The sequence below is a fragment of the Teleopsis dalmanni genome, chromosome 2, assembly GCF_002237135.1.
Source record: "Teleopsis dalmanni isolate 2A chromosome 2, ASM223713v2, whole genome shotgun sequence".
Lineage (NCBI taxonomy): Eukaryota > Metazoa > Arthropoda > Insecta > Diptera > Diopsidae > Teleopsis > Teleopsis dalmanni.
Window position 1 is genome coordinate 103685416 of NC_051847.1, and position 10705 is coordinate 103696120.

Below are 10705 nucleotides of genomic sequence, written 5' to 3' on the forward strand. Positions count from 1 at the left end.
ATTAGGGCGGACATTATTGAAGACGCATTGGTTATCAAGAAAAGTGGCTAACGTATATTTTCTGAGGTAGATGCAATGATCAACCTCGAAAATAAGAGCATGGAGCGTTATGTTGACAGATGTACTGCTAGTGTATGCATGTTGCAATGCAGCGAAAAGTGCTGCAGATGAATTTTCAGAAGAAACGAAGAAAAACTAATCAGTCTATAGACCTTGGGGTTGGACTGTGTTGTCTTCTTGCTTTAGGACCGATTGTCCAACAGCTAGGGTTATACAGCTGTTTAAGACAACTGTTGTGTATGTTTATAAGCCAGAGAAGTATGACGTATTCACTTTGTTAAATATTATCCGGAATAATATTGTTGAAGCAAAACAAACTAATAATATTGTTGAATAATATTGTTGAAGCCGGAAACTATAAAAATATACTTCCACTATTTCCGCGATCTAATAATATGGCAGAGCGTTCCGTTCAAATCACAAAAAAAATTATTGATAAACTATAATGAAACAAGTTCAAATTATTACACAGCGTTATTACTGTAAAGATAGAAATGTCCAATCAAATTTATATCAGAAAACAGTGTCTGAATGTTAGTACGGTACTTAAGACCATCACACATATAAACACTACAGTAAGACACTCCTGCGAGTCAAACAGCACCAAAGTTATCTGAAACATATGAAGTTTGTTAAAAAATAAGTTAAAAACAAATTGTATTGACATTACCTGCGATCTTCTGGTCAAACAAGCCACGAGCATGGATACCCATCTTCCAAAGAAGCCTGAAGTAAAAATAAAACGAACTGAATTATATAAAGAAAAATGAATTTAATTTAATTATTATAAATTTGAATTACAATACAAAATTCACAACACAATAAAGAACACATTTAGCAAACAAACATAGATTCAATAAATAAAAATTCAACACTTAAATACTCACTGTTCACAATTTTTTTTACAACAACCAAAACACATCACAAGCAACATTTCCTTAGTTTTATTCAGGGTTTGAATTGCTTGCTGAAAATTAGCAAAAGCAACCATATTTTGACTAATGCATAACTATGGACCAGTCGATTTTTGTCAAACGACTAATTGCTAACGCATTGCATATGAAAATGAAATAAAAATATGCATTAGCAACAGCAAAAAACATAAACTGGTTTCATTTTGATTGCTTGCTAATAGTCAATTTTACATTTTTGACTATTATGCATTTGGAATATATGCAACTTGCTTGCTTATGCGTTAGTTGCTTGTGTTTTGCTATTAGCAAATGTGTATGGATTTCTTTTTTTGTTTTTGTTTTAAGGGAATGTGTACGCATTATTTCTTTGTCAATTATGATGTGTGCGTACAATTTGTATGCAATTAATATAATTTTATTTGTAATTAGATAATGCCTAAACTTATGTTTATTTTAATTATTAAATTTATGAGCAAAAAAGAGTTATTTCGCTGCTATATTGGCTTAGTAACTGAGGACAGTATTCCATTTAATGTCCTTAATTCGGAAAATATGAGAAAGATTATTGACCCTATTTGTCGTGGCTTAGAAGAAAAATTTAATAAAAAATTTGTATTGAACAGCAATAACTGTAAAAGTGTCTTGAAATTAGTTGCTGGCAATATTAAAGAACATATTAAAAAAGAGCTCAAGCAACGATTGATTTCCTTAAAAATTGACAGTGCCACAAGATTGTCTCGCAATATATTTGCTGTTAGTGCACAATTTATAAAAAACAACGAAATTATATCAACCATTTTAGGAATGGTGGAACTGAAAGGAGTGGCATCAAGTTCATCTCGTAATTTGTCGACGGAAATTGTGAACTTATTGAGCAAATACAATGTAAATCTCAATCAAGTTGTATCAATTACATCAGATAATGGTGCAAACATGATCAAAACGACAAAGATTTTATCGCACTGTAGCATCGCCAACGAGCTGTACGAAGAAGTCGAGGCTGAGGAAGCAAATGATGTATATTTAAAAAATATCGAACTTTTCGAAGATACAATTGACATTCAGTTGGGCGACATTCAAATTTGCCGTTGTGCTGCTCACACTGCTCAGCTCTGTGCACTGGATGCTACTAAGGACTTAAACATTAGAACTTATTTGATGAATTGCAGAAACTTAGTCAAGTTCATCAAAAAAAATTCTAACGGCTATCGTGAAATTTTTGAACTAAAAAAGTTCACTGTGTTTTTGGTAATCGGTAATACAATATTATGTCGCATACACGAACATAATATATACCTTACTTTACTGTGTTTTTGGTAATCGGTAATACAATATTATGTCGCATACACGAACATAATATATACCTTACTTTATTAATAGCATAAAGTCTTCGGAATCTCACAAAATGTACAAAAGTACAAAATGTACTCTCCGGACAGTAGTCATACTGTATATATAATATACATAATATAGAAGTGAGAACTGTAAAACTTCTAACAAACAAAAGCTTAAACGCATGTTTGTATTTGGACCCACGCTTTAGCCATACATTGACTGTAGAGCAAAAAAACGAAGCTGTTCTGTTTTTAAAACGACTATATAATAGACTGACAGCACTGAACTCAGGTTTCCTGATTGATAAGAAGAATTCAGCCACAAATTGCACACAAATGGAAGATACTCTCGAATATGAGGATAGGTACCTTAATGATTATCTTTCTAACCACTTCGAAGCTCAAAGTAATAACAACATGGACGTCTACACCAAAATTGAAATTTTGAAGTTACCTTTTCAACGTGTTGATATAAATGTATTGGACTTTTGGAAAGAAAGACAGTTTGCTGATCCAGAATTACATGCGCTTGCGAATATATGTTTTGCAATTCCACCAACTCAGGTAAAATATTCGTTTAGCATAATATGAATAATCAAATTAATGTCATTTACATTTAAGGTTACCATCGAGCGTGCTTTTTCGTCACTAAAATTGATATTATCTGATCAACGAAATCGTCTTAATCATGAAACTTTAGAAAACATTCTCATGGTTAAACTAAATCCGCAATTTTTGGACCATGCTATTGATGATATGCCGTTGTTTCAACCTCCTGAATGGGACTTAAATTTAGAAGAATAATAACATCAAATTAAAATTTTTAATCATAATTGATAACAAAGTTTTTATGTTTTTTACCGGGCGTAGGTCGTTTATTAAACACATTAATTTATAAAAACGTTTTTTAAATAAAATAAAAAATTTCACTTTTTAAACTGTTTTAAATATTAAGTTATATTTTAATTTTAATACAAAATTATTTATATTAATATATATATATATATCTATCTATATATATATATATATCATATATATCATAAATTTAATAATTAAAATAAACATAAGTTTAGGCATTATCTAATTACAAATAAAATTATATTAATTGCATACAAATTGTACGCACACATCATAATTGACAAAGAAATAATGCGTACACATTCCCTTAAAACAAAAACAAAAAAAGAAATCCATACACATTTGCTAATAGCAAAACACAAGCAACTAACGCATAAGCAAGCAAGTTGCATATATTCCAAATGCATAATAGTCAAAAATGTAAAATTGACTATTAGCAAGCAATCAAAATGAAACCAGTTTACGTTTTTTGCTGTTGCTAATGCATATTCTTATTTCATTTTCATATGCAATGCGTTAGCAATTATGCAAGCAATGCAATTAGCAACAGCAATTCAAACCCTGGTTTTATTATTATTTTACACAACTGAAAACAAATTACGATAACACACCGGCTTTATGCCGTAACCCTACCCCCTTCAATATCAACTATTTTACTTACTTCATGCCCTTGCTCTCCGGTTTAGATGAACCTAGACTATCTACTCTCATCTCTCTCGCCTGATTCCTGAAGTGAAGTTTCCATGCTGTGGAAATCTTCTCCATTCATTCCTAAGAGGTGGTTTTAGTGGGTGCAAATCTCATACTGTGGCTTTCGATGTATTTCACCTACTGCAAAAAAAAAAGCTCAAGGACTTGTGATTTTACTTTGTAAGGTGCAAGTACGCTGGTTTATTCAGCCTACTGGCTAATTGTCAGTGGGTCGGAGGTAAACATTCTCATTAGCTCATTTTAGTGTAGCCTTGTTGCTTTTAGAGACCGAGAAAGGATTAGCGATATTTAATCATGAAAGGATTTGGTAAGCTGATCTCCGCGTACTATACGTTCTCGTCGAACGTTAACGTTCTTAAGAATGTTCGATACTCTGCATTTTTATTATTAAAATCATAATACAAATTTAGTGAGTTTATTTTATAAAAAGTTGACACATTATTTAAATTGAATAATGTGGATGTTCGAAATAGTTTTATTCGTTCCGCTCTTCTCAACACGCATCGTTTGTCATCGTCGCAAAAAAATAAACTGTCTGCGTTCCCGCATTTTCCAAAAGTTTGTAAAGTGCAACACCTGGTTGTCGGGGTAGCCGTTTGTTCATTTATAACTAACACACTTGACATAGTTGCCGAGGTGCTCAACGACAAAGCAATCCTCTTTTGTATTATTTTAAGAGTTATTCATTCTATATGGATCCCCACTCAAAGCCGCTATCTGACACCCGTAAGTATACCTACTAAAGAGAAGTCCCATCGTTATGTATGCAAATGCCTTAAGGCAATGCAAGGATTGGCACGACCAACTTAATGGTGACGGATGTAAAACGTATTTTGAGGACTGTCAGGATTATAACAGGACGGAGTTAGCTACAGACTCAGAAACCTGTAGCCATAAGCTAAAGGCACTCAAACAAAAAATTATGATCTCAGACTATGAAGAACGTTCTTGGTTTATATTTCATCATAAGGCATGCCTAAAAGTAGGCAGTGCCGTTTACGACTTGTACAATAGCAGTAGCCAAGGCCAGCTCTACAGCTTGACGGTAAGAAATGCTGATTTTCGGTTTTCTGTTAATTGTTTCAAGCTGAAAGCTACATTGAAAATAAATAATAAAAAAAATATCGAGTGCAATTTAAGTTATTGACGTTTCTGCGAATTATGCAAAAACTATTAAATAATAATTTGAAAAATTAAATAAAGTAAAAAAAACTTAAGCTTTGATTTTATTTAACTGTTAGAATCCTTCAAAGACAAATTAAATAAATTAAATAAAAATGAAAATGAAAAGTGGTAACGTCTGTAACAATCCATCAACGAACGGCAGTAGCGTATTTATTTGGTGGGTGGACTCTTATAACACAACACAATTGGGCGCAACCACAACTCAGCTAGAACATCCAACAGGCACACAAATGGCAGAATACCAGAAGGCAGAAAAAAATAAGAACAACCACACCGTTTGGGTTTTTCGAATTTAACGTGACTTTTCAGCGGTTCATGGACGAAGTGCTGAGCGGGTTGAACGTTACAATTTGTTACATGGACCACATGTACATTGCTTCAAGAAGAGAAGCCGAATACATTTAGCACGTCCGTACAGCAAATATGATGTGCTTTAATTTTCAAAAATTGTAAGTTAAAAATTTATTATTAATAAATATTTTCTCTTTATTGTAAAATAAGATATTCTTTTCTCAATCTTATTAGAGCGTCTTTATTTGACACTTTTTCTGTCGTTCAGAATATGTCTGTACCACCACATTTTAAAATCTTCGATTCTGTTCATTGTTATGATTTTTAAAGTCTAAGATTCCCTTCAGTTAGAAATTGAAGCTCATCTCTACTTTCACCTATGAGTGTTGTGTTGTCTGCGTACCTATTGTTCTTTATAAATCTATCATTTACCTTAACGCCTTTGTCCAGATCGTTTATGGAATCCTTTAAGATTGCTTTTGAATAAATGTTGAATAACTGTGGAGATAGGATAGGTTGTTCAAAAGTCTAGGCCAACTGCTTTTTTGTTTTTTGATGATTTTATGGTTTTTTGGATCTCACCTATGGTTATTGAAGGACCTCACCAAAATTCTTGATTGTGATCGTTAGTGGTGGTGCTTTTGGCGTTATTTTCAAATAACTTATTAATAAGTATTTTAGTCTTTCCATTTCGCTACATTCTTGTTCCAGCCAGTAAGTCTTTGCTTGTCTAATTTTGGATCTGATAGTTCTTTGGAGATTTCCATATTTGTTGTAATCTTTGTTCTTATATGATTGTCTCTCATCCATTAGTTCTAAAACGTCTTTAATCATCCATTTTGCTTTGGCATGATGTTTTCAAGCAGGCAAGTTGTTTAGTGTATTTGCAAGAATTTCTGCAGTCTGACTTAAAACTTCCAAGTAGTTTGTATTTTGGTGATCTATCTTGACAAGTTTGGTGTTAATTTCATTAGACATGTTTTAACGGGATCTTGGATTTTATAGTTGTTACAAATCGTACTTTTTAACAGCCCTCCATTTCAGAGATATAATTTTGGTTCTGATCTTTGCTTTTCGTCAGCTCCTAAGTAGATCTTAGCACTGATGACTGATGCCGCAAAACTTCTGTGTAGTCGAGATTTGATTGCGTACGATGTTACCTTCTTCATCTTGACGTGACGTCCAAGTGTAAAGTGTTCTCGGATGTAAGTAGAATCATGTGTTCGTTATTTTGAAGTTTCTTTTAAAAGAATTGAATAAAATTGTCGCCCCTCATTTCAATAATGGAAATAATAATACCATAGAATAGAAATAAATAGGTTACCAGCTTCCAAAGAAGTGGAGCCCTGCGGCAATAGCTGATTTTTTGTGCTGCAACAGACCCTAACCGAACACAAGACGTTTCGCCTTCCGAATAAGAGCCAGAATGTCGACCGTTGAAAACCTCTTAATGTCAGAAGGGGAGAGTAGTTCCTGATCCAGTGACCGCCTACTGCCCCAGATCAAGGCTGGACAGTCACAGAGAATGTGACTGGAAGTCTCCTTTGCTATTAAGTAGAACCGAAAATCTATCTCCTCGGACAGGCTCATTTTTTTCAGGTGATAACTCAGTCCATGGTGACCTGTTAAATATCCCACCAGCAATCTCAACTCTGCTGAAGAAAGATACCATAACATAACTGAAGGGATGAACCAGCTCTTTAGCCTAACGGTTACCTGGAATGTTGCCCCAGTAGCGAATTCTCTCAGCTGAAAACTATTTATCAATCAGAGACCTAGTTGTAGATCAACTTAATCCACAATATGGCTCCGATCCACAGAGTTAAATGGCAGATCCTGATATCGCAATACTGTCCTCAGACTCATTACCATTGCTTCCTGTGTGACCAGGCTTCCAGGAGGAAGCCTGAAGGAGGATAATGCCTTGATTGCTGCTTCACTATCTGAGTAAATACAGGTGTGGGTGCCTTTCAACCGATTAGTAATGTTAATATGCGCACAGACCTCGATGGCGTGTACCTCAACTTGGAAGATAGTGTGCCATATACCAAGCGCGAGTTAGATTCTAGATTCACTTTTAGTTCTAAACCAGGAGTGCCATTTTTACAGTTCAATCGAGTGAGAATGAGAACTTCGAATTTTTTCCGACGCCAAGTTCAATGTTCATGCAATCTGTCTTATCGAAGATCTCTATACCAGGAACTAGTCTGCAGATAGAATTTTGACTGCTGAGATTTCCGTGCATATTGAAAACAGGGTATAGCCTAGCTACACTCAAAGCTGCTGTCTTTTGAATGAAGAGATGTAGAGGAGTAAAATTCATTATGGACTCCAGTGATATTTAAATGACCTGATCGCCCAGTTCACCGTGCCCCTGTTGAAGATTACACAAGATAGTGCGTATTCCTGACATATGGGAGCAGTTTGATTGTGATATTATTCCTCCGGTTACGGAGTAAGAGAAGTGTGTTTGTAAGAGAAATTCGAGTGTGTCTTCACGACTAGTGGTAAAGGAGCTATCGGGTTTTTTTGAAAGACCTACTTAGTTTTATTTGACATTATTTGAAGCCCGTTGAGACTGTCTGATTGGCTTGTTGTAGTCAGTGATTGCAACTCTACATGCTTCAAACTTACCAGAGCGTATTGCTCTATTAATTAAGCTATTAATTAGCTCTATTTAATCCTAAAAACAATATATTCTAATAGGTACTCACCCCTTTTATTAATGTTAGGTGCCGCACAGTAGACTTGCAAAAGGTAATCAGCTGTTGGACTACCGATGGTGGAACGGTTTCTTCTTTACCTGGGAAGTAGGCAGATGTCATCACTATGTCTGGAACTTCAACCACTACTAGGTCCATAGAAATAAAGTTAGTTAACGATAGATTGCCACCGATCACCCACGGTTCTTGTTAGAGTCCGAGAGCGATACCCACAAGGTGGGTAATGCTCCTTTAACACGGTGCAGGTTTACCTGCAGCACTCTAAAAGTTTTCATTTGATCTTATTAAGAGATTTTCGGACGAGACTTCCACGTTTGTACCGTCGAGAACTTTTGTCCTTGGCACCCTTTACCTGTTACTGTTAATGTGCCCGTGGAGGACATTGTGGACTTAATTCCTTTGGTGAGAATCTGGACAGCACGCCCATTTGCAGTGCTAACATTCTTACAAGTGGAGAAACGTGTTTCTAGTTCTTCTTTCTCAGGAGTAGCTACTGTTGGGCAACTATCCGTATGGGACTTTACCGAAGTCGAGCATGACTGAATGGTTTTGTCATCCTGAAGCATCTTTGGGGCGTCATCCACGGGGTGAGAGGTAGCAGGAGTGGTTTCCTTAAGCATCAATCTCAACTGTCCGAGCGGGTATGCAATCCTACTTTTTAGTTCGAACAACTTACATATAGATTCATCATCAATGACGAAAGCCAGGTGCAGCATCTGATCATGTGTCACTCTGCGTATTACTTTCCACAATTGGTAGAGAATTTGTTCTGGGTACCAAAGTAGCCAGAACTTTTTCGTTTGACAAGGTTAAACTTGAAGAAAATAGCCACAAACTACATGAGTTCGTGGGAAATCCTTTTCATCTACCACGTTTAGGTGAGTCTGCATTTGGTCCCTTTGTGACTTGAAAATTCCTTGACCAACCCCGCGGTTATTTAATTATTGCAAATGATAAGCAGCCACCCCGTTCTATGTAAACCCTTTTCAAATTCCGGTTGTAGATCGTCACTTTGTTGCTCGATAGCAACATCAATGATGGCTTCTTGGAAAAACGTTATTTGCGCTGCAGAGAGCGAAGCGCCAAACGAATCGGCCGACATGAAGCTTAAATACACGACCTTAACAGCTAGGTTGTACGATGGCTTGGTTCGATCTTACCCGCTTATTTGCAGGCGTGGACTGCGTGGCTATTTTTAGAGCCTCTGCTATGCTATGATCTGATGATATAACCGTCTTAAACCTTCTTCATTCACTTCTTCTGAGGTGAGTGAATTTCGATCTTTTCAAAGTAAGTTTGCCGGTGTCGGAATCAGCAGATTCAGTGGTTCAGGAATTTATAGACGTCACCAATGATTTCCTGTTGCTTTACCTGAGATCGATTTGAAATGTACGCCGATACGTTCACCGTTTTCGCAAGCGAAGAACAATGCGGTGGTCTATCGGGGTCCATTTTGACGCACACTGTAGTGCTATAAAGAGGACCACTAGGCCAGCATGTACTCGACTTCAGATAATTCCATAAAGAAATCGTTACAAATGTTAGTTAAATAATCCATGAAAATTTGTGTTTATTTTGAGTTTAGAATGTCACCTATGACATAGGCTGTTTATCGTCAGAAGTCTAATTAAAATTGGAAGTCGACAGGTATCCAGAGTTCGCATATTATAGATCAACTATCCATAGCCATTCATCGCTTGTCATACGCTCTTTCGCCTTAAATTTGAGCTTCAATTTAAGACAATTTTGTATGCGTCCGCCTGATTACAGTTGACTAGTATTCATAGTTGAAACACAACCTATGGATCTATGGACCTGTCTCTAGCCGACATCGCGTAGAAGATGTGATCTTGTTTCTAGCCGACAGTATGCTTTCTTCTTCTGTGGATTCTGATGTGGGAGCGTAGACTTGTAAGATGTTCAGTGCAAATAGTTTTGAGTCAATCTTCTGAAGCATTGTTCTGTCGGAATCAGGGATGAAAGTATTCAATAACTCTGCGATATTTTTTGAAAGAATGATTCCGACTCCCTTGTTTTGCCTGTTCGTGTCATTGCCTGAGATATATTTTGTCATCGCATTGACATTTACTTGAGCTTGGACAGAATGTTCGGGTCACTCCTAGGATATCAATGTTGAGTCTTTTCATATCTCTGATAGTATTGGCCAATGTTCTTCAACGATTAACGACACGATTGTAACAACCCGGATTTTTTGGTTCGCTATAATTTTTTCTGGGGTGTCTTCAGCCTTTGTCCAGAGACAAGGATGCGACTTCTCTAATGAAAGATGTTAAGTTCAATTTTAAAAAAAGTACTTACTTAAAATAATATTATTTCATGTGATTTAAAAAAGTATGTTAAAAGAAAATAATTAAATGTAGGTGGTATAAATGTGAGATTATTTTCTGGCTTGGGTTAAACGCTGACGATGTAGATTTATCCTTTGAAGGATTATAAACTTGAGACTCTAAAATCCGTTTGGGTAAAATGCTGGTGTCGTAGTTTTTATCCTTTGCAGGTTTAACGCGTTTTGCTCTCTGATTTATCTGTTTTGAAAAAGGGACAAGTAAAAATATATTTTTAGGTATTATATAACATATATATATATATGTAATAATGCTTAACAGTA

The 10705-nt window shown here is 35.6% G+C and overlaps 2 protein-coding genes across 5 annotated transcripts in view; one reads left to right on the forward strand and one right to left on the reverse strand.

Annotated features, from left to right (window-relative positions):
• The window catches only part of LOC119679312 (tau-tubulin kinase homolog Asator), an 86075-nt gene that overhangs the window by 52151 nt on the left and 23219 nt on the right, over nucleotides 1-10705 (reverse strand). The gene's annotated exons all lie outside the window — the stretch shown is intronic.
• Nucleotides 2445-3183, forward strand: LOC119679313. The gene is made up of 2 exons (XM_038091591.1): nucleotides 2445-2872; nucleotides 2930-3183. Exons 1-2 carry the CDS (start codon nucleotides 2645-2647, stop codon nucleotides 3110-3112), a joined length of 411 nt encoding a protein of 136 aa, XP_037947519.1. The 5' UTR covers nucleotides 2445-2644; the 3' UTR covers nucleotides 3113-3183.

What these genes read in the sequence shown, in the direction of transcription:
- LOC119679313 (XM_038091591.1), top strand. Translation starts at nt 2,645, where the DNA reads ATGGAAGATACTCTCGAATATGAGGATAGGTACCTTAATGATTATCTT. An exon ending in TTGCAATTCCACCAACTCAG is followed by an intron (nt 2,873 to 2,929) that starts GTAAAATATTCG and finishes TTTACATTTAAG; the next exon opens with GTTACCATCGAGCGTGCTTT.